Raw genomic sequence first — 22866 nt, 5'->3', positions numbered from 1 at the left:
GGGATGGGATGGGATGGGATGGGATGGGATGGGATGGGATGGGATGGGATGGGATGGGATGGGATGGAGTGGGATGCCAGGGCTGTGGCACGGACAGTTCTGAGCTTCCTTGGCACTGCTAACACCCCCGGTGCTGTGCCTGTCCCCCCAGGTGAGAAGGGCTGCAAAGGTGGGTTCCAGGCCATTCCCACAGCCTGCAGGGTCCCCCCAAAAGCCCCGGAGGACTTGGGGTGCCCATTGGCAGCACCCCTGGGCAGCCTCAGGGATTATGGCATCCCTGAGCTCCCCGAGCCCCTGGGCAAGAGCAAGAGCAAGAAGAGGAGGAACAGGACGACCTTCAGCACGTTCCAGCTGGAGGAGCTGGAGAAGGTTTTCCAGAAGACACATTATCCTGATGTGTACGCCCGGGAGCAGCTGGCACTGCGCACGGACCTGACGGAGGCCAGGGTGCAGGTATGGGCACAGAGGGATGGGCATGGGGCTGCCAGGAGAGGGGTTCTCCTCTCTGCAAGGTGGTGCTGAGATAGAAGCTGATTTCCCATGAAAACGCTAAACCCCAGATGGAAAATCTCAGGCTCTGCACCCTCTGCTGTGGTTGGGTGTTGGTTGTCCCGGAACCTTCTGCACTCCCTCCCTGGACAAGCACCCAAAGGGTGGAAAGAGCCAAAGTTTGGGAGGTCAGTGCCAACCACCCCCCCTCAGAATGCCCTCATCGTGATGCCCCCCATGAATCCATCATTCCCAGCTCAGTTCTTCAGGAGAGGAACCTCAGGAGCTCCCATGGGTGGGACTGGACCTGGGGCAGGGTGACACCGACCCTCCCTGCCCAGCTCTGCTGTCCCCATGGCGTTTGAGGCTCCAGGTGGGAGGAGGCAGCTGGAGGGGGCTCCCAGCAGGAAGGGAATGGAGGAGGAGGGAAGGGAGCGAGCAGGGAGCAGCCATCCCCAGGAGCAGGAACAAGGCACAGGCAGGGGGAGTGTCCCCAGGAACCCACCAAAAGTGGGCTGGAAGTGTCCCCAGGAGCCTCCAAACCCAGATTTGGGGTGGATTGAGATGAAACCACCCATAGCCATGAGTGTCAAGCCAGGTATCCCGGGGAGCATCCTCCTCTCCGGGAGGGGATGCTGGAGTTGTCCCCACCCCAGCACGGAGGGGACAAGCAGATGGAACATCAGCAGCCAAAAAGCCTCATTCTGCAGCAAAATCTGGGATAAACAAGTGCCAGAAGCAGCAGGGAGGGGAAAAGGGAGCAGGAAGGATCATTTTTTGTGCGGGACAAAATAATCCCGGTGTTGGTCAGAGAGCTCCAATGCTGAGCACAGAGCAGCTTCCCTTGCCCGGCTCCTCCTGGCCCTGGGAGGAGCACAGAGCTCGGCAGGAGCTGCAGTGAGCAGGGGAAGGGTCCCCACACCTCAGCCCCCTCCTCCATCCCCAGGTTTGGTTCCAGAACCGCCGGGCCAAGTGGCGGAAACGGGAACGCTACGGGAAAATCCAGGAGGTGAGAGAGAGATGGCTCGGGAGCTGCTGCAGCCCTGAGAGCCCCCATTCATTCCCGGGGGAAAGGGGGGTCCCTCTAAAGCACCTGGGGGTGCCCCACATTCCCATTCCTGCCTCCAGCATCACCCATTCCTGCCCTTTCTGCCCCACATCACCCATTCCTACCCCGCCACATTCCCATTCCTGCCCCTTCTCCCCCCACGTTTTTCCCCATCCTTGGGAGGGAGAAGTGCAGCCCAGGATGGAAAAGAGGGAAGATCACATTTTGCCACATGCTGCTTTATGTCCCACTCCATTCCTCTCTGGGGCAGGTTTTGGGGTGTTCCTCCTCCTGAAGATCCCCTTTAGCTCTCATCCATCTGTGCTTCCTGCCCCCCTTTTCTGCAAAGCTTCATTTTCCCCCTCAGTATCAAAAAGAAAATAATAATTTAAAGCTCAGCTTCGTGCACATTCCTGAAGCCAAACTCTCCCAGGGGGAATAATTCAAGCAGGATTCACTCCCCCAAGGGCAGAAAACAGCAAAGCATCGCTCCCTTTGCACCCTGAGGAGAATCCTACAGGGGTGGGATACGAGTTATCCTGAAGGGGGCACTGGGATCTAAAGCAGAATGGGGGGGAAACTGAGCAGGTTGTGATGTCCCCACCCTCATTTTGGCCTTTTTGTTGTTGTTGTTGTTATTCCAGCTGCAGAACAACCTGTGGCCGAGCCCTGGGAGCCCCCCGGGGCTGCTGCCGCCCGAGCCCATCCCGTCGCCCTGCATGTCCCCGTACCCCCCCGCTGCCAGCAATGGCTTCGTGGGCATCCCTGCATCCCCGGGCATCAACAGCCTGTACCCCCTGCCCGGGCTGCCCCCCCCGGGGCTCCCCCACCCCTTCGAGCCCGCCCAGCACGAGTACAAAGCGCCCCCGCTGGTGCCGCTGAGGATGAAGAGCAAAGAGGGCGCCGGGAGCCTCCTGAGCTGGGCCACATGATGCCAAGGGGATGGACGCGGAGCCTTCATCCCCCCGGAGTGAATCCCCCGCCCCAGGGATGGGGGCGGGCTGTGGGGTCACCTTCACCCCCTCCCTGCACCCCCCGAGCTTCCCCTGCATCCACCCCGCCGAGAGGGGCCAGGGGGAGGAAAAAGAGGGGTCCCCAAAGCCAGGGGCAGCTCGGAAATGGCTCCCCCAATTTCCTGAGCCCTCCCAGCATTTTCAGGATTGTGCTTGAAGGAGATTCCCGGTGCTTTCCCCACCCCACCACCGTGTGCGCCCCCTGCCAGCCCTGGGTGGGGCTGTGGAGCACCAGGGCAGCACTTTTGGGGGCAATTCTCCCTTCCCCAGCTAAAATTTAAGGGAAATTCTCCCTTCCCCAGCTGAAATGTGAGGGAAATTCTCCCTTCCCCTGCTGAAATGTGAGGGAAATTCTCCCTTCCCCAGCTGAAATGTGAGGGAAATTCTCCCTTCCCCAGCTGAAATTTGAGGGAAATTCTCCCTTCCCCAGCTGAAATTTGAGGGAAATTCTCCCTTCCCCAGCTGAAATTTGGCTGCTCACCCCCTGCCCAGCACAACCAGCAAGGGCAGAAATTGGGCTCTTCCTCTCCCAGTCCCATACTGGGAAGATCCCAGGGATGGGTCAGGCTGTGGGGTCTCCTTCACCCCCTCTATGTACCCCCTGCATCCAGCACTGCCCTCACCCCAATGAGGGGCCAGGGGGAGGAAAAAGAGGGGTCCCCAAAGCCAGGGGGAAGCTCAGAAATGACTCCCCCAATTTCCTGAGCCCTCCCAGCACCTTCAGGGATTGGGTTTGATGGAGCTTTCCTCACCCCTCGTGTGTGCCCCTGGGTGGGGCTGTGGAGCACCAGGGCAGCACTTTTGGGGACAATTCTCCCCTCCCCAGCTGAAATTTGGCCGCTCACCCCCTGCCCAGCACAACCAGCAATGGCAGAAATTGGGCTCTTCCTCTCCCAGTCCCATACTGGGAAGACTGGGCTGGCACAGCTCCTGGCACTGGGTGTTACTGGGAGCAGGGCCAAAGCCCCCCCAGAGCATCACAGCTCGTTCTGCTCCCTCTTGGAGGGGAAATAAAGCCCTGGCACAATAAAATCCCAAATTAAGGCTGTTCCTTGGAGGAGTCACCCTGTTCCCCCTAGGAAGGAGTTTTAATCCCATCAGTGGAACCCAGTAATTTCCAGTGGAACCCAGTAATTCCCAGTGGAACCCAGTAATTCCCAGTGGGAACCCTCCCAGGATTGGGATGGGTTGGGGCACAAATGGGCAATTTGGGTGAGGGGTTTCTGCATTTTGCAGGGTTACAGGTGGTACCTGCAAGGGCGGTAATGAGGGGGCACCTCATCTGTTCCGGGGGTCCCCAAGTCCCCCCAAGAGCCAGCATGTCCTGTCCCCCCCTTCACCCACTGTGACCTCTCCCACTGCAGGAAACACCAAAAATGAAGCCAGGAATGTCCCAGCTCACCCCAGCACCAGGGACACTCTGGGGCCAAACTCCCTCCATGCCCAACCTGCAATGCCCCCCTGCCCCACATCCTGAGACAGGGGGGACACCCCTGGGGGGCACCTGGATCCCCTCAGGGAGGCACCAAACGCAGGCTGGGGAAGCCCAAGGTTTTCAGGCAAGCCCTGGGCACAGTGGGTGCCAGCCCAGGGCTGCCCACCCTCAGCCAGGACATCTGACACCCCCTCCCACCGGTGGGCATTGTGTTATTCATTTCTAAACAATAAACCACATTTTTCATAAGTGAATTATGGCTCCAGCAGCCCTATAAAGCCAGGGGGGGTGGGGATGGAGACTTCCAACAGGCTCCTCAGGCCTGTTCTGGTGCTGGGAATGGCTTTGGGGGCAGGATGGCGCTGGAGGTGGGTGCCAGAGGTGGGTACAGCCATGGCAGGACACTGGGGGCACTTCCAGCAGCGCTCTGTGGTTCAGGAGGGCAGTAAGAAAAAAAAAAAAAAATAAAATCCCCATTTAAAACCTCTGTCCTAGGGAGGATAAAATCCATTTGTCTTCCACTGAGAGCTGGGCCCTGCCAGGACCTGATGCTCCCTTGGAATGTGGGATGAGGGATAAGGGACGAGGTTTGGGGTGCTGAACAGCCCAGCCACAATCAGAGCTGCAGTCCTTGAGGCTGGAAAAGCCCTCTGGGACCATCCCAGCCCAGCAGCACCACAGGGTTTCCCTCTAAACCACGTTCAGGGATTCACTGGGGTGCAAAGTGGTGCTGAGGGAGCTTTGCTGGGTGGGTTTGCAGTGTCCTGAGCAGGGTGAGCAGGGATTTCTGGAAGTTTTACTCATCATTAAACCAAGCCAGGGCAGCTTTTCCTTCTCTGTGCTCTCCTGGAGGCACATCCACACCTGGCTCTGTGCTGCCCACGGGGTCAGGGTGCAGCACTGGGCATGCAGATGGATCCAGCTCAATGTCACCCCTGGCTGAGGGGGAAGAGAGCAGGATGGGGACAGTTCCAGGCATGTTACCATCCATGCTGTGCCCACAGAACTTCTCTGATGGCTCATAAGGCTGAGTTTGCTGCTTCCAGGGCTGAGGCTGAGCATCCCCACAGCGGGATTCACCCCTGGAGCTCCACAGGCTCAGAATCCCAGCAGGTGATGGAATTGGTGCTGTCCCAGGCTCCCTCTGCCCACAACCATCTCTGCAAATTCCTGCCTCAAATCAGGGTGAATCCCCCAGGATTTCACCCCCCAAGGCTGCTGCCGCCCCTCTGCCAGGGAAACCGAGGCCAGGCAAGGTGCCTGGGTGAGCTCTGGCAGGATTTGGTGTCAGGATCCTCTGTTGGGAGCAGGGACCAAAGAAAACCCCAGTGGTGACACCACAAAGAAAACCCCAGGTAACACCACAGAGGTGTCAGAAATCCCAGGACAGAGCTGGGGAAGGGTTCAGTGAATGGGACAGGGAAGGAAGGGACAGCCTGTGGGAACCTGCTCCCCCCAACCAACAGACAGGATGCAAAATAAGATTAAACCTTCTGGTGAGGGGCCATGTACCCCTGGGGTTGGTGAGGACAAGGACATGGGATGAGGAGCTCTCATCCCAGCCCAGCTCCAGGCAGAAGGGCAGGGACAGGGACAGAGCCCAGCCACGCTCAGGGCAGAGGTATCACCAAATATATATAATATATGTACAGCTCCTGCACCCCTCCTGGGGTGAGGGGAGGCCACCCCAGCCCCTCAAGCCCCCCAAACCCCCCAGAGGGGCTGGGCAGGGCCACCCAAGGACCCCCACTCCCACCTGCTCCCCCTTCCTGGCTGGGGGGCACGACAAGGGGGTGCCCCTGAAAGCATCACATGGGGTGGGTGGGCAGAGATCCCACCCACCCAAACAGGAAACCCCCAGGGCACCCTCAGCTTTGGGATGAGCCTGGAAGGAAGCTCACAGAGGGGCAGCATGTGGTCTCAGCTCCATCCTCTTCCCAAGCCCACCACAACAGCACAGACCCCCTCCCAAACCTCGCTGCCCTGCCCCGTGAGCCTCCAGCTCTCCGAGCAACCCTGTGTCCATCACTGCAGCAGCTCCTCCCACGAGATGGGCCGGGAGAACACCTCCCTCTCCAGCCAGAGGTCGTAGTTGAGCTGGAAGTCCTCGGGCAGCTCCACCCTCTGGCCCAGCACGCTCTGCAGGCAGTTGTCCACGGGCACGAAGTCGGGGTTGCCGTGGGCGCGGTCGTAGCGCCGCGAGTTGAAGCGCTCGATGCTGGCACGCAGGGCACACTCCTCTGCCTGGAAATCCCAGGGACGGGCATCCAGGTCTGGAACAGGCATGAGAGGGGTCAGAGCAGAGCTGGGTGTCACAGACATCTCTCTATGAGAAATCTTTCCTTAGGATTTTTGTCTGAGAGGCTTCAGGGACAAAATGCAACCAATGGTTATCTGCTGCTGTGGGATGCAATAGTGCATCTGTGATTGGTCTCATGTGGTTGTTTGGAATTAATGGCCAATCACAGTCACAAATCTTTGTTATCATTCTTTTCCCTTCTATTCTTAGCTTAGCCAGCCTTCTGAGATGAAACTTTTTCTTCTATACTTTTAGTATAGTTTTAATGTAATATATATCCTTTTAGTATAGTTTTAATGTAATATATCTCTTAAAATAATGAATCAAGCCTTCTGAAACATGGAGTCAGATCCTCATCTCTTCCTTCATCCCCAGACCCCTGTGAGCACAGCTGGGGACTCCTCAGCCAGCCCAAAGCCCTCGGGGTGTTGGTGCCACCCCAGCCAGACTGAGCCCCAGATGGCTGATTGCTCATTACCACACCAGCCAAAGCAGGGAAGAATCAGGAGGGTAAAAGCTGGAAAATTGCTGGGTTAGGATAAAGAATAATAAAGCTTTTGCTTGATAAAGAAAGCAAAAGCTGTGCAGCACAAGGAAAGAATAACAAGGAATTAATCCCCCACTTCCCATGAGCAGGCAGGTGTTCAGCACCTTCAGGAGAACAGGGCCCCATCCAAGGGAATGGTGGCTTGGATGACAAACACCATCACTCCCAACATCCCCCAATTCCTCCTTTTTCCTTCCACTTTATATCTTGGGCTTGGATGACAAACACCATCACCCCCAACATCCCCCAATTCCTCCTTTTTCTCCTTACTTTATATCCTGAGCATGATGTCCTAGGGTCTGGAATATCCTTTGGTTCTGTCTCCTCACAACAATCCATACACCCCCAGCCCCCTCCCACTCAGGAAAGGCCTTTGTAGGCCAAACAAAGCACAGGGCCAGGAGCTTCCTTCCACCACCACTTCAGCATCCCCAGCACAGGGAAACAACCAAAACAAAGCCAGGAATGGGGGCTCCCTTTGGCCCCACCTGCCTCAGCACCAGGAAATGCTGGAACACTCCAAAGGACATTCCTGGGCCAAAACAAAACGCCCAAAACTGCAATGCCACCCTGTCCCACCTCCCACATTCTGATGGTGGGAGGGGGTCACCCCACTGGGGCACCTGGACCCCCTTGGGGAGGCACCAAACCTGCAGTTCCAGCCCAATTTAGGCCAAAAAGGGTTTTCAGCCAAGGTTTGACACCTCTGGCAGAGCCCTGAGCCCTAAAATGTCATCCCCAAAATCCCTCCCACACCGCAGACCTGCTGGGCAGTGTCTGGCTCAGCTGGAATTTGTTTTCCCACAGGAATCCTGCCAGTGCTGGGCTTTGCAGTGGGAGCTGGGAAGGTTTTGGGAACCCACCAGTACTCTGGTTCTGCTGGGCACAGCACCAGCACTGTCTCCCAAAATTCCCACCCCATCAAGCACATGCAAGATCCTGGGAGGGGACACAGGCCAGCTGACCCAAATTAGCCAAGGGAATATTCCAGATTCTGTGATGTCAGATCAGATATAAAGCCAAGGTAAGGAGGAGGAGGAATGATGGGGCATCAGTTATTTAAAATATGTGCCTTCCAGAGCAGCAGCTCCACGTGCTGCAGCCTGGCCTCCCCAGAGTGCCTGAACATCACTTGCTGATGGGAAGTAGAGAACAAACCTACTTTTTTTTCTGCTCTTGCTGTACTAAACGACCTTATTTCACCCTACAACTCATTCCCCAACTGATTTTCTCTGCCCTGTCCAGCTGGGAAAGGGTAGAGCAGCTTAGTGGGCACCTGGTCAAGCTCAACCAGCTGAGATCCACCAAGGTCAACCCAGAACATAGGCCCAAACCCCAGGCAGAAAGGGCACGCTGGGGACACAGACCCTGGGGCAGGAGGGCTGGGAATGCCACAGAGCCTGGAGCAGGGGGGCTGGGGATGCCAGGATGCCAAAGACAGTGGAGCAGGAGGGCTGGGGATGCCAGGGGTGCCACAGACTCTGGGGCAGGAGGGCTGGGGATGCCACAGACCCTGGAGCAGGAAGGCTGGGGATGCCAGGGGTGCCACAGACCATGGGGCAGGTGGGCTGGGAATGCCACAAACCCTGGGGAAGGAGGGCTGGGGATGCCAGGGATGCCAGGGATGCCAGGATGTACCGTTGCCGTAGGCCCAGTCGTCGTTGAGGCGGTGCCTCACTTTCTGGTAGATGGCTGACATGGTTTTCATGTTGCTCTTCCTCCACTGCCTGCCCAGGTACTTGGTCTGCACCTTGAGCAGCTTCAGCACGTAGAGCTGCATCATGGCCTGCTTCACCTTCAGAGCCCGCTTCAGGATCGGCGCCGACTTGAACACCACCAGCATCTGCCAGAACATTCCAGATCCAGCTGGGATGGATCCCTGGGCCAACCCCTCCTCCACTCCCCTGCTCAAGCCCTGGCTTGTCCCAGGTTATCCCCAGTGCAGGTGCCTGGCCAGGCTGAGCTCCAGAGCACTCCCAGGGCTCACCATGGTGCGGGAGTGCTTCCACTTGGTCAGCTTGTTCAGGATGCGCAGGAGGTTTATGCAGGAGAAGAGGTTCCGCCAGCAGAACTGGTTGTTGTCTCCAGCTTCCTGTGGGGAAGGAGAGGCAGGGTCAGGCAAGGGATTGGAGAGGGGATGGGGAGAGGCTGGGGTGATCTGAGGAACCATTGGACAGCACAGCATGTGGGCATGGACTCATCCAATCATGGAATTGTTAAGATTGGGAAAGCCCTCTGAGATCATCAAGTCCAACTGTTCCCCCAGCACTGTCAGGGCCACCAGTAATCCCTGGCCTCAAGTGCCACATCCACACCCACGCATTGTCTGAACGCTTGCAGGGATGGTGACTCCAGCACTGCCCTGGTCAGCCTGTACCAGTGCCTCCAATATCCAACCTGAACTTCCCCTGGCACAGCTTGAGGCCATTCTCTCTTGTTCCCTAGGACCAGAACCTGAACCTCCAGCTCCATCCTCCTGTCACGGAATTGTGCAGAGCCAGAAGGTTCCCCTGAGCATCCTTTTCTCCAGGCTGTCCCCTCAGCTCCCTCAGCCACTCCTGCTGCTCCAGCCCCTTCCCCAGCTCCATTCCCTTTTCTGGACATACTCCACCCCATCAGACACCTGCCATCCCCCTCTCCAGAACCCCAGGGAATGAGCACAGCAGAGCTGAAGGTGCAGGGGCTGGGTGCTGGAGCCCTGCTGCCCCCCTGCACCCCAAACTTCCCCCAGCAGCACCCCAGGTGCCAGGAGTTGTCACAGACATCTTTTATGAAAAATCCTTTCCTTAGGATTTTTCCTTCTGAGGAGCTGAGAGGCCTCAAGAACAAAATGTAAACAATGGTTATCTGCTGCTGTGGAATGCAATAGGTGCATCTGTGATTGGTCTATGTGGTTGTTAGTAATTAATGGCCAATCACAGTCCAGCTAGCTTAGACAGAGAGCCCGAGCCACAAACCTTTGCTATCATTCTTTTCTATTCTTAGCTAGCCCTTCTGATGAAACCTTTTCTTTTATTCTTTTAGTATAGTTTTAATGAAATATATATCATAAAACAATAAATCAAGCCTTCTGAAACATGGAGTCAGATCCTCATCTCTTCCCTCATCCCCAGAGCCCTGTGAACACGGGCACACCAGGAGTGTCACAGCAGGAGGACTCACCAGGCTCTCAGCCGTCAGCTCTGGCAGCTCATGCACCACACAGTAGGGGTAGTCCAGCACGGAGATGCTGCAGGAAGAGAGGGGTGCTTGAGGTGTACCCCCAGATCTCCCTGGCATGGGGGAAATGAAGCCCCCACTTCCCACACACTGCAGTTGGGCTCTGGTGGGAACTTTCCAGCTCTGCCTGAGCCACTGCCAGGGAGGGACTGAAGAGGGGCCAAAGAAACAGGGACCCCTCCCACATTCCCCAGGAATGCAGGTATGTGTCACAGACATGTTTTATGAAAAATCCTTTCCTTAGGATTTTTCTCCTGAGAAGCTGGGAGGCCTCAGGAACAAAATGTAAACAATGGTTATCTGCTGCTGTGGAATGCAACAGGTGCATCTGTGATTGGTCTGATGTGGTTGTTTCTAATTAATGGCCAATCACAGTCAGCTGGCTTGACTGTCTCAGCCACAAGCCTTTGTTATCATTCTTTTTCTATTCTTAGCCAGCCTTCTGATGAAATCCTTGCTTCTATTCTTTTAGTATAGTTTTAATAATATATAGTAAATATATAGTAAGTATAGTATATATATAGTAAATTTTGAACCTATGATTCAGAAGTAATATGGTCTTTAATCATGTTTGTATAACCTAACAGTGAAGAAAAGTGTTCAGATACTTATGAAAATGGGGCTTGTGGCTATATAAAATATATATATCATAATAAATCAAGCCTTCTGAAATATGGAGTCAGATCCTCATCTCTTTCCTCATCCCCAGAGCCCTGCAAACACCACCACGGGTGTGCAGCCTTCTCCTCACCTGTTCTTGGCAGTGATGTAGGACATGATGTTCTGGTTGAAGAACTTGAGGATGAGAGGGATGCAGTTGGCAAAGACCAGGTGCTGGGCCATGTACTCAAACTGGGGAGGAGAAATGTGGGTGAACAGGGACCCACTCAGGGTCCTGCCATGCCCAGAGACCCGTGGGCACTGCTGGACCCCCTCACCTGGTAGATGTGGTTGAGCTTGAAGTGTTTGAGCAGGAGCAGCAGCACAGCAGAGATGGCTTTGACAATGATCTCCTTGTGCCTATTGACATCCACACCCAGCTTCATGCTCTGCAGCACAGTGGTCCTGGGGGACACAGAGGGACAGTGTCAGCAGGGATTCATCCCTCTCAGGGTGGCACAGGGTGTCCAGGGAAGCTGTGGCTGCCCCATCACTGGAAGTGTCCAAGACCAACCTGGTCTAATGGAAGGCTGAGCCCCCTAAGGAAGGGATGGAGCCCCCCAAGGAAGGGGCTCAGACAAGCTATAAATACAGGATGAGATGAAAGCTTAAGGCTGTTCTCCCATCACTAGGTGGAGAAAGGAGAAAATGGGTCAGGAAAATCCACCCTGAGCTGTGATGGCAGCAGGGAGATGGGCAAAGGACACCCATACAGCAGCAAGGTGTCCCTGCCAATGGCAGGGGGTGGAACTGGATGAGCTTCAAGGTCCCTTCCCACCCAAAACATCCCATGATTCCTCAAACCTTGCCAGGGTGCATTGCAAGGGACACCACAGCATGCTGAGCATGGGGACATCTACAGCTGCCCTTCCCAAACCCACTGTGCAAGATCACAGAATCATTCAGGTTGGAAAAGCCCTCTGAGAGCATCGAGTCCAACAGTTCCTGCAGGGTGCAATGCAGGGCAGAGCAGGGTCACGTCCCCCAAGGAGCCCCAGCCCACACCAGGGCACTCCCCCAGCTCCCTCCCACCCCTCCTTCCCTTCCCAGCCCCAGCCAGCCCCTCTGCTCCACAGCCACTCACGGCATCTCCTCGGGCAGGACGTCTGCCAGGATGTTGATGGAGTCTGTCTTGGCTTTGGAGGTGGGGGCTGCAGCCAGGAGGATCTTCAGGAGAGCAATCTAGGAAGAAGGGAGAGATGGAGGGGGAATGGGAGCTGCAGGGGACTGGCAACAGGCCCTTTCCCCACTGCAGGAGGGAGGTGAAAACGTGGGGTGCATCACTGGAAAGGGACTGATCCAGGGGATCCCAGTGCTCCCCAGCTCACCATGTACTGGGGCAGGCTGGGCAGCAGGCCCTGGTACAGGATCTCTGCAGGGACTTGCTCCACTTCCTCTTCCCCCTGGTGCCAGGAGAGACCAGAAAACCCCATCCCAGGAGCTGCCACCAGCACCCAAGGGCAGGATACCCCCGACCCCTCTGCTCCAGAGAAACCCCTCCCCAGCAAAACAAACTCCTCAGTCCTGCCAAAAAACCTGGCAGGACCAAATGCCCCCAACTCCCAGCCCAGGATCCCCATCCCAATCCCATCCCACCCCATCCCATCCATCCCCACACTCACTCCTGAGAGCGGGGAGCGCAGGTACTCCTCTTCCATGTGCACCTGCACCTCAGCAATGGATGTGTACTTGTGCTGCAGGGGGACAGAGGGGGTCACCACCGTCCCCAGTGCTGCCCCCAGCCCCAGCCTGCTCCCACCACCCTGTTCCATCCCTCCCAGATCCCTGACCAAGGGGTGACCTGGCTAGATGGGCAGGGTGGGAGCTGCTGGGCTCAGGTCTGGGACAAGGCCATTAGGAAAGGGATGAAGACATGAAGAGAGGGATAAAACCTCCTAAGAAAGGGATGGAGCCTAATAAGGAAGGGATGGAATCTCCTAAGGAAGGGATGGAATCCTTAAGAAAGGGATGGAGCCTCCAGAAAGGGATGGAGCCCCCTAAGGAAGGGATGGAGCCCCCTAAGGAAGGGATGGAGCCCCCTAAGGAAGGGATGGAGCCCCCTAAGGAAGGGATGGAATTCCCTAAGAAAGGGATGGAATCCCTAAGAAAGGGATGGAGCCCCCTAAGGAAGGGATGGAGCCCCCTAAGGAAGGGATGGAGCCCCCTAAGGAAGGGATGGAATCCCCTAAGGAAGGGATGGAATCCCCTAAGGAAGGGATGGAGCTGCCTAAGGAAGGGATGGAATCCCCTAATAAGGGATGGAATCCCCTAAGGAAGGGATGGAGCTGCCTAAGGAAGGGGCTCAGACAATCTGTGAATCCAGGATGAGATGAAAGCTTAAGGCTGCTCTCCCATCACAAGGTGGAGAAAGGGGAAAATAGGGAAATCCACCCAGAGCTGTGATGGGAGCAGGGAGATGGGCAAGGGGCACCCATCCAGCAGCAGGGGCTGGAGGAATTCCTCAACTCACCAGCTTCAGGGTGCGGATGCTCTCATGGATGGGCCTGGGCAAGCCCACCACGGTGTTGGTGTCACTGCAGGAGGGAAAGAGCCAGGCTGGGAGCAGGGCTGAGCACCCAGGGGTGGGGCAGAGACCACCCAGGGATGAAGCTACAGCCCAGCCAGCCAAGGCCTTCCCTGCTGCCACAGAGAGACAAAAGCAGCCCCCAAACTGGCCTCTCCCACAGCTCCCCCAGAATGGCAGCACTGGGCTGGCTCTGCACCCACCTGCCCAGCGTGTAGCCGATGAATTTGCTGCGGCTGGATTCCAGGAACATCTCAATGTCCTTCTCCCTGCAGCAAAGGGAGAAGGAAAGAGTCACACCCTTCAGAGCATCTGGAAGATGCCCAGCCAGGCACAGGGAAAGGCACAGCCCAGGCACAGGGAAAAGCGTTGTGGTCAGGTAAAGGGTGCCCAGTCAACCCCACAAGAAAACAGCCATCAGAGTGACCCCCCAATCCCAAAAACCTTCCCTACATCCCTGCTGAGATTCCCAACATCCAACAGCCTCCACTTCCCTGACCCTGCTCCAGTTCTTCCAGCAGGGACACCCCAGACTCACCGGACCTTGGGAGCCCAGGGCAGCCCTTTGGGGCAGGTGATGCGGTCACTTGGGGGGTGCTGGGTAGGGGGGGGCATCACTTCATCCCTTTCCAGGGGGAAGGTCTCTCCCTCCAGGCTGTTGTCATCATCATTTTCCTCTTCTTCCTCACGGGAATCATCAGCTTTGTACGGATCCCTCTCGTTGAAGGCATCGAGGTTATCCTGCTTAATGAGGGCCTGGAGGGGAGAGCAGGAAGGGAATGTCCCACAGACAAACCCAGAACCTTTCTGGAATCTCTGCAGGTCACAGTGACCCCAAGATGCGTCAGAAAGTCTCTTTTCCCAGCCCAGCAGTTGAAGAAGGAGTCAGAACTCTTCTATTCTCCTTCTCAATGTTGTTTATGGTTTCTTATCTATAAAATTTTTTCTCCAACCTGCCAAGGTCTGTCTGGCAGGTCAGGTTGAGGCACACTGCCCACCTCAGAGGTGGTGTTGTCTTTTTATACTAAAAACTACAGGTGCATTATTTACAATAACTTCCCAATACCTATCACCTATATTAGACAGTGAGCTTCTACCTTAAACCAATCCAAAAATGCCAACATCACCCAGAAGATGGAGGCTAGGAAAAAGAAGAAGGACGACTGGACATGCCCAGATTCCTCTATCTTGCCCCCTGAATCCCCATTCTAAAAACCTCAAAAATCTATTTTTCACCCTATGACAAATATCATTCTGCTTAAACTTTTTTTACTTGTAATTCTTCATATAAAGGTTGGTAATTCTTTCTTCCAAGGGCTACATCAAAGGCACAGGGGTCTTGGGCTCTGTGCTAAGCTCTCCGAGCCCCCTGGGCAGGGGCTGGAGCCCTCCAGGGCAGCCAGAGGGATTTCCTGGGCTCTGACAGAGCCTGGCAGTGCCCTCCCTGATGTCCCTGTCCCCACCTTGTGCTCCCTGCGGCCGCGTTTCTGCTGCTGCTCGATGAGGTCGGAGGCGGAGGCGGGCGGGGAGGCCGCACGCATGTTGCGGATCACCTGGATGCTGTCCTCGGGCAGGGGGGGCAGCCCCAGCATCTCCCTCTTCTCTGCCTTCATGCTCTGCAGCTCCTCAAACCCTCCCAGGGTGCACTGCAAGGGAGATCACAGCATGCTGAGCACGGCACAGGGGGCTCCAAGGGCATCTATACCTGCCTTTCCCAAACTCATTTTGCAGGATCACAGAATTGTTCAGGTTGGAAAAGCCCTCTGAGATCATCGAGTCCCACTGCTCCCACAGCACTGCCAAAGCCACCAGTAATCCATGTCACCAGGTGCCACCAGTAATCCAGGTCACCAGGTGCCACATCTGTGTGTCCTTTAAATCCCCCCGGGGATGGTGATTCCAACATTGTCCTGGCCAGCCTGTGCCAATGCCTGACCACTCTTTCCATCAAAAAAACTTCCCAATATCCAACCTAAACCTCCCCTGGCACAGCTTGATGTCATTTTCTCTTGTCCTGAGCTGCCTTCTCCTGTCCGAGAGTTGTGCAGAGCCAAAAGGTGGCCCTTGAGCCTCTTTGTCTCCAGGCTCAGCCCCTCCAGCTCCTTCAGCCACTCCAGACCCTTCCCCAGTGATGTTCCCCTCCCTGGACACACTCCGGCCCCTTGAAGTCTCTCTTGTCCTGAGGAGCCCAAATCCTTTCCCAGTTTCAAACAGGAGCTGCCTGTCCTGTGCTCCTCTTGTTATTGAGAGAGGCAGGAGGGACAGGAGGATGTCCAGGCACCCACAACTGTTCAGAGCCTTCCTTTCCCCAGCCAAGGACCTTGCTTTGGATCTATCCTTAGTATCCAGCTCCAGACATCAATATCCACTGCTTCACTGTGAAGGAAAACCTGGGATTGGGTTTAAAGGAAAACTGAACACCAGAGAAAGAGGATGGAGCAATTACAGCCAACTCTGAGAGCAGAATTTCCTCCTCTGCCAAGTATCAAACCACACATCCCACATCAATGGCCTCTCCTTACCAGCACAGTTTTCCAGAGCAGAAGCAGCACCTTCTTCATGGGGAAGTGTGGAGCGTGGCCACTGCAGAATTTGGTCACCATCCCAAAGAGCATGACAGAGAAGGGCTCGTTGTTGTACAGGGGGGCTCCTGGAACCACACAGCACCATCAGCCAGGAATTCCTCATCCCTGGCCTCACCCTGATCACCAGTATCACCAGCACCTGTACCCTCCTCCCCATTAGCTCCAAGATCCTCACCTCACCCCAGACAGCTCCTCTCCCCTTCCAAGGCCTTGTAAACTCTGTAATTTCTTACCTCTATGTTTAAGAGGAAACAACAGCTCAAATATTCAATTTTTTTCCCAGGAAGAGAGCACCCAGCAGCAGCAAAGGCTGGATGGCTTCCTCTGCCCACCTCCCTCTGCCCCACAAGCTGAGCAGAAACCAACCCAGTGCTGCCAGTCACTATTACTCAACTCCTGGAGCCAAATGCCATGTCACTGTCTCCAGCCCTGGCAGCTCTATCCCACCTCCTGGTCCTCACCCAGCTCTGCTCGGAAGGTTTGCCTCATGCTCTTCCACTCAGGCTTGTCCCCCTCGGCCTCCTGGCGCACGGTCTCCACAATCAGGTACATGATGTTCAGCAGCACCCTGCAAAAACCACGGCAGCTGAATCCCTGCCAGGGATAAGTCATGGAACCACTGCCAGCACCCAGGGAGAAGCTGGAGCAACCCAGACCACATCCACAATTCATCTGCTCCAAACCAGCACACAGGCACTGGGGGGAAAAGTCTCTACAAGTCCAAACAGAAAAAAATCTGCTTTCCCAAATTTTACTGCTTCCATATTCCCAGTCTGTCCCATTCCTGCTGTGCAGGCTGAGCACAACAGACACCTGTGGAAACTCTCAGAGCTGGGACAGCTCTGGGACCCCTTCCAGTGCCTGCCTCAGCCTCCCAAAGCCCCCAGCAAACCCTGGAGCCCCTCCTGGTGCCCCCAGTCCCACTGCATACCTGAGGTCGGTGCTGTCAGCCAGGGAAATGGCCGGTTTCCTCACAGCACTGGAGCAGGCTGCGCTGTTGCTGCGGAGGGAGAACAGCTCAGAGAGAATTTGGGGGAATTCAGACTCTGCCATGGGCACTCCACGTGCCAGCTCCAAACCCTGAGACAGACACTGCTGCCATGAACTCCCTGCTCCCAGCACAGCCACGTGAGGAGGAGCAGAGCTGCCTGTCTGCTGCCAGGCACTTTGATTAATGGGGAATTTCAGGAGAAATCAGGTATAATCCTACATTACACACCCACCCAGGACAAAGGGAGTCACTCTGGTGAATTCCAGAGCCACTCCTGAAGTGTTTTCTCACAGTACTCACTCAATCTCCATGTTGAGCAGCTCCACCAAGGCGTTGAAGGTTCCCACTTCCAGCAGGAGGAAGATGTTGTACCTCATCCAGGCCTGGACCTCGGCCTCGGAGCTGCACTCGCCGAAGGTGCCTGCAAGGAGACCCTGCTGATGCCAGCGCCAGGGGCCCTCCCACAGCCCCTCGTATGGAAAACACATCCTCCAAACTGGGGGAAAACTGGCATGCACAGCATGGAGCTGCCCTCTTTGGGGAACCCATTCCAGGTCTGCAGAACTGGGGTAACATAGGGAAATCAGCCACATTTTGGGCCAAACTGCTCTAAACTATCTGATCCCATGAGATTCAGCTTGGTTCCAGACATCCCAGGTGGAATGGAATGCACAAGGAATGAAAATTCTTCTAAATATTAAATACTAAAATAATTAGTAATTATAGTATCATAGTAATACTATACATTCATTATTTTATATATTGTTATATTACACACAATATATATAACATATTGTGTATAATGTATAATATGAATAACATAAACTATATACTATATCTAATACAATATATAATATACATTTATATTACATATTATAAGTATATATATTTACATTATATATTATACATATTATACATGTTATTCATTATGTTACTCAGCATTTCATATATTGTGTATAAATATATTTAATACCCAATGCATTATATGTTAGACATAACATGTAATATATAATATACACTATATAGTATATTATACATAATATATATTGTAGATTATATTGTATTATGTATTACATGTAGTATACATATTATAATTATTTTTATAGATATACTATATATGTGAGATTATATTGTACTATGTCTCACATATACTTAAAAATGTTACATATAGTATACATAATAATATATTTTTATGGATATATTGTATATGACATTATATTGTGCTATGTCTCATATGTATAGTACATACATAATAATATTACATACAGTGTATATATTATAATTATATATGTATATATTATATATATGAAATTATATTGTACTATGCCTCATACGTATAGTATATACATATAATTATAATGTGTATTTTATATGTAACACATACTACCATATAATCTACAATACATATTATAATACAATATACATTATACTATATATAATATAAAACTCTATATTACCTGTTTTATTATATACTATGGTATTAGTGTATCTATTGTATTATATCGTATATATATATATAATCGCATTATATAGTATATGTAGTACATAATTGCATATATATTGTATATAATACTATTGTATTATACAGTGTATATAATATATACACTATATAAAATGTATTAAACATTTATAAGATACATAAACATTTATATATAAAGATATATATATCTTGTATCTAATACATTTAAAAGATAGCTTATATCTTTCATATATATCTTAGATATATCTTATATCTATACATTTTATATATATTTTAGATATATCTTATATGTGTCTTATATATAACAAATATATCATAGATAAAACTTACATATATATCTTAGATATATCTTGTATCTATATGTCTTATGTCTATATCCCATATATATATCTTAGATATATCTTATATCTATATATCTTATATATAACTTAAATATATTTTAGATATAATATATATACCTTAGACATATATATCATATATCTTATATCTATATCCTATATATATCTTATATATATACAAATATTATTAACATAAAGGAGTTCTATATTAAATACTTAAATTTACACTATATATAATACAGTTAACATATACAATATAACACATATAACTAACTGTATCTAACTGTACAACTATACTGTACAATATATATAATAAATATATATAACATATTATATATATTATATATAATATTATATATATAATATTTAATATATACTACATATTATATATATTGTACAGTAATATATATTACTGTACAATATATATAACATATATATTACAAGCTAACCCATTTCAGGGAGCTAGCAGCGGTAAGCAGGTGTCAGGGGCAGTGTCACCTTGTGCCACGTAGAGGATGGCGCGTGCCACGCGCAGGCGCCGCTCGCGCGCCGTCACCTCCAGCCCGTCCAGCAGGCGCATGGCGTGCGTGCGGTGCTGCGTCCGCTCCAGCTCCGGCCACTTCTTGTCCCGCACTGCAAAGCACAGCAGGGCTCTGGGCACAGCCTCAGCTGGCACAGCAGAGCCAGGGAGTGCTGGGGATGGGTGAGGGCTGAGGGATGGATCCTGCTGTTCAGCAAGGAATTAGAGCAGTCCTGGCATCATGGAATGGCCTGAGCTGCATAAGGATCATAGAGGGCAACTCCTGGCAGTGCACAGACACCCCAAAATCTCCCACTGAGAGCATTCTCCAAACACTCCTGGAGCTCTGGCAGCCTCGGAGCTGTGTCCATTCCCTGTGGAGCCTGGACAGTGCCAGCACCCTCTGGCAAAGAACCCTTCCCTGATCTCCTCCTCTGACACAGCCCCAGCCGTTCCCTTGGGTCCTGTCCCTGCTCACACAGAGCAGAGATCAAAGCTGCCCCTCGGGAGTAGCTGCAGAGCCCAGTAAGCTCTGACATCACGCTCCTCTTCTCTAGGAAGAGAAATCCCTGTGCCTCCCCAGGGGAGAGGAATCCAGAAAAAGATCCAGCTCTTACTGTGGATCCTGAAGTCCTCCTCGAAGCATTTTCGGTTGAGCAGGAACTCTGGCCCCTCTGTGTAGCTGTACAGCTCTGCCAAAAGAGGGGAAGCTCCAAAAAACTGCACCAAGCTCCAACTCAGCCCTGGAGACTGCAGTTTTAGCAAAATATAAAAATGTAATAAAACCTCACCCAGTGTAAGGCCAAAAATATGAACTACACATATCCTGTCCCTTTTAACATCAATACAGCATTTAAATATAACAATAACGAGATACTGGACTTGACAGTTCCTTTAATTCTACCAGGAGAGGAAATGATGGTTGATTAAGTGATCCATCACAGAATTATTCCTTACCTGAGAGCTCTGCTGTCCATTTATCCGTGTCTGCATATTCAAACTCCAGGTCTGGTGACTCCGAATAGCCCTGAAAACACGGGGGAAAAATCAGTTCCATTACAGCACATTTCAGGAAAACCAAAACCCCTGAAAACACTCACAATTCACCTCATCCTCCTGCAAATCCAGGGCTGGTCTTGCTGGTTTAGGGACCAAAAACATTTCTGCAGCAGCACAAACGTTACCGAGGCAACACCAGCCCACCTCCTGCGTCTGCACAGGCTGTGCTGCAGCCACTGCAGCACCCCCAGAGCACGGGGGGAGCCCCCAAAGCACAACAAACACCCCAGGACACAGGGAGAGGGTTCTCTGAGATCAAGCAGCTCTCAGAGCTGACCCATTCCACATAAAATTGGCAAAATTTGGGCTATCTCCCTGTGCTATGCCAGCAGATGGGATTAGTGAGGATGAAACAGCTCCAAACAGCTTTGGAGAAACTGCAAAAACAGCCAGAAGAACCTTTAGTGCACAAAATATCATCAGCTCCCTTTACAGAAATCAAGAACATTGACCCACAGCATTTCAGGGCACCCAGCCCTGAGTGGGGCTGGTGCACAGCACCTCTCACAAATGTCAGGATCCTGAAATCCACACCAGAACGCTCCTGAATTATGAGACTCCCACTCCTGAGCATGGGGAGGATCCAGAACAGAATCCTCACCCACTCCTCCTGAGTGATGGGCAAACCCATACAAGAACCATCCCAAATTCTGGGGCACCCACACCTGAATGAGGGATAGAATTCTCCTGAATTATGGAACTCCCACTCCTGAGTGAGGGGCAGACCCTGAGCAGAATTTTCCTCAATTATAAGATTCCCACTCCTGAGTGAGGGGCAGATCCACACCAGAACTCTCCCAAATTTTGGGGCACTCACTTCTGAGTGAGGAGCAGACCCTGAGCAGAATTTTGGGACCCACACTCCTGAGCACAGGGCAGACCCACACCAGAACCCTCTCGGGACACCCAGCCCTGAGAGAGGAGCAGAGTCACATAACCATCCCAAATTTTGGGGCACCTATTCCTGAAGAAGGGGTGCACCCAGAACCAAACCCACACAAATTTTGGGGCACCTACCCCTGAATGAATCCACAAGCAGAACTCTCCTAAATTTGGGGGCTCCCACTCCACTCCACATCAGGACAATCCGGAATTCCAAGAGTCTGAGGGAGGGGTAGCTCCAACCACCTCAGGTTCTCCAAGATTCCCCCTCAACATCCATCCCCTGGCATTCCAGGGACTTTTCTGAGGAACCATGGGAGAGAACGGCTCTGGGGCCATCCCAGGAGTGAAACGCTTTGGAAAAGCCCTGGGACACCCCAGCTCCACCCAACCCTCCCGCCCCAAGGCTCGGGGTGACCCCAGCACCGTGGGGTGGCCCTGAGGGGTTTGGTCACCTCTGGCTGGAACCAGCCCTGGTCCGAGCACGGCAGCGAGACCCGACACCCCATCCCGGGCTGGAACCGAACGGTAACACCGAGAAACGCCCGGCTGAGCCGAGAGACCCCCGGGCCAGCCCTGTCACTCCCGTTTGGGACCGGCCGACCGAGCCACCCTCGCGGCCCAGCCCGGTCACAGCGGCCCGGAGCTGGGGAAGGGACTGATAAAGGGGAAATCGGCACCGACCCAGACCGAGCAGGGTCCGGGCAGCCCCAGGGCCGAGAAGGGAGAGGCCTCTCAGCTCCACAGCCCAGAGAACCGATACCGAGGGAGCGGCCGGTCCAGGACGGGCCCTGCGATCAGAACGGGAGCACCGGAGCCACCGGCCGAGCCGGTCCCGGGGAAGGCGGAGCCCAAGCAGGGCTGGAAGGGCCGGACACTGGCACCCCCGGGCACCGGCATTACGGGCATTGGCACACACAGAGACCCACGAACACCGGCACCGACCGAACACCGGCACCGCCCCCGGGCACCAGCACCCATGGGCAGGCCCTGGCCGAGGCCCGGCACGGCCCGCCCCGCCCGGGAAGGCCGCCCCACTCCCGGCGGCGGCGGCGCTGACCTCGGAGTCCTTGCGCGGCGGCCGGGCCAAGTCGCGGCCCCTCCCGGGCGCGGCTGCCCCACCGCGGCCCTTGTTGTTCCCCGGGACCGGGATAGGGCCCGGCCCGGGGCCGCCACCCGGCTCCATGTCGGCCGCTCCGCCGCGCCGAGCTCTCGCGAGGACTCACCCCCTCCTCTCGCGGGAGCGGCAGGGAGAGCCGGGGCAGCGCCGCCGCCATGTTGGGAGTGGCAGCGGAGGGAGAGCCGGTGTCTCCGGTGGGTGCGATGCAGCTCCGCCCGCCGGCCCCGCCGCTCCGCCGTGGCGGCCGCGTCACGGCCGGCGCTGCCCGCCCCCGGCGGCCACGGACGGCGCGACACACGGCCGGGCGGCCGGCTCCGCCCCCGCGCGGCCATCTTGTGTGCGGCGCGGCCCTGGGCGCGGCCATGCTGGGTGTGGCACTTCCGCCTCGCCCCAGGGCGGGCCAGGCCTGGGGGCCGCCATGTTGGGAGTGGCGGAACAGGCAGGTCCCAAAGTGAGGGGCCTGGAACAAAGGAAGGCTCAGTGAAGGGGCTGAGGGGCTCAGACCCTAAACTGAGGAGCCTGGAACAAAGGAATGCTCCAGTGAAGGGGCTGGGGCGGCTCAGACCCTAAACTGAGGAGCCTGGAACAAAGGAATGCTCCAGTGAAGGGGCTCGGGGGGGCTCAGACCCCATATTGAGGTGTCAGAAACAAAAGAAT

At 53.8% G+C, this 22866-nt stretch overlaps 2 protein-coding genes across 5 annotated transcripts; one reads left to right on the top strand and one right to left on the bottom strand.

The window, feature by feature from the left end:
* Nucleotides 1–63: 63 nt before the first annotated feature.
* Nucleotides 64–4217, top strand: ALX3 (ALX homeobox 3). Its single transcript, XM_074527931.1, has 3 exons — nucleotides 64–453; nucleotides 1436–1498; nucleotides 2182–4217. Exons 1-3 carry the CDS (start codon nucleotides 64–66, stop codon nucleotides 2467–2469), a joined length of 741 nt encoding a protein of 246 aa, XP_074384032.1. The 3' UTR covers nucleotides 2470–4217.
* Nucleotides 4218–5602: 1385 nt separating this feature from the next.
* On the bottom strand, nucleotides 5603–22588 carry STRIP1 (striatin interacting protein 1). Of its 4 annotated transcripts, none has more exons than XM_074528346.1 (21): nucleotides 22316–22588; nucleotides 20106–20175; nucleotides 19766–19840; nucleotides 19127–19261; nucleotides 17111–17231; nucleotides 16751–16819; nucleotides 16281–16387; nucleotides 15757–15884; nucleotides 14698–14880; nucleotides 13773–13990; nucleotides 13438–13503; nucleotides 13181–13244; nucleotides 12333–12404; nucleotides 12039–12113; nucleotides 11795–11892; nucleotides 10989–11115; nucleotides 10802–10902; nucleotides 9994–10060; nucleotides 8819–8923; nucleotides 8470–8674; nucleotides 5603–6258 (listed from the first exon to the last, which is right to left on the bottom strand). In XM_074528346.1, the coding sequence occupies exons 1-21, from the start codon at nucleotides 22571–22573 to the stop codon at nucleotides 6011–6013; spliced, it is 2592 nt and encodes an 863-aa protein (XP_074384447.1). In that variant the 5' UTR covers nucleotides 22574–22588; the 3' UTR covers nucleotides 5603–6010. The 4 variants fall into 4 exon arrangements, with proteins under 4 accessions (XP_074384447.1, XP_074384448.1, XP_074384449.1 ...); XM_074528347.1 differs by lacking the exon at nucleotides 22316–22588 and adding an exon at nucleotides 22150–22309; XM_074528348.1 differs by lacking the exon at nucleotides 22316–22588 and adding an exon at nucleotides 20256–20542.
* Nucleotides 22589–22866: the final 278 nt, after the last annotated feature.

Source organism: Zonotrichia albicollis, chromosome 28 (assembly GCF_047830755.1).
Source record: "Zonotrichia albicollis isolate bZonAlb1 chromosome 28, bZonAlb1.hap1, whole genome shotgun sequence".
Classification (NCBI taxonomy): domain Eukaryota; kingdom Metazoa; phylum Chordata; class Aves; order Passeriformes; family Passerellidae; genus Zonotrichia; species Zonotrichia albicollis.
The sequence above is the reverse complement of the archived record's forward strand: the minus strand, read 5'-3'. Positions and strand labels throughout refer to the sequence as shown.

Bases quoted from the DNA above. Each gene is read 5' to 3' on its own strand.
- ALX3 (XM_074527931.1), top strand. From the start codon at position 64: ATGGAGTGGGATGCCAGGGCTGTGGCACGGACAGTTCTGAGCTTCCTT. The intron at 454-1,435 runs GTATGGGCACAG...CTCCATCCCCAG, and splicing joins TGACGGAGGCCAGGGTGCAG to GTTTGGTTCCAGAACCGCCG. The intron at 1,499-2,181 runs GTGAGAGAGAGA...TTGTTATTCCAG, and splicing joins GCTACGGGAAAATCCAGGAG to CTGCAGAACAACCTGTGGCC.
- STRIP1 (XM_074528346.1), bottom strand. From the start codon at position 22,573: ATGGCCGCGCCCAGGGCCGCGCCGCACACAAGATGGCCGCGCGGGGGC. The intron at 16,820-17,110 runs GTGAGTACTGTG...CTCCCTCCGCAG, and splicing joins CTGCTCAACATGGAGATTGA to CAACAGCGCAGCCTGCTCCA. The intron at 13,245-13,437 runs GTGGGTGCAGAG...TCCCTCCTGCAG, and splicing joins ATCGGCTACACGCTGGGCAG to TGACACCAACACCGTGGTGG.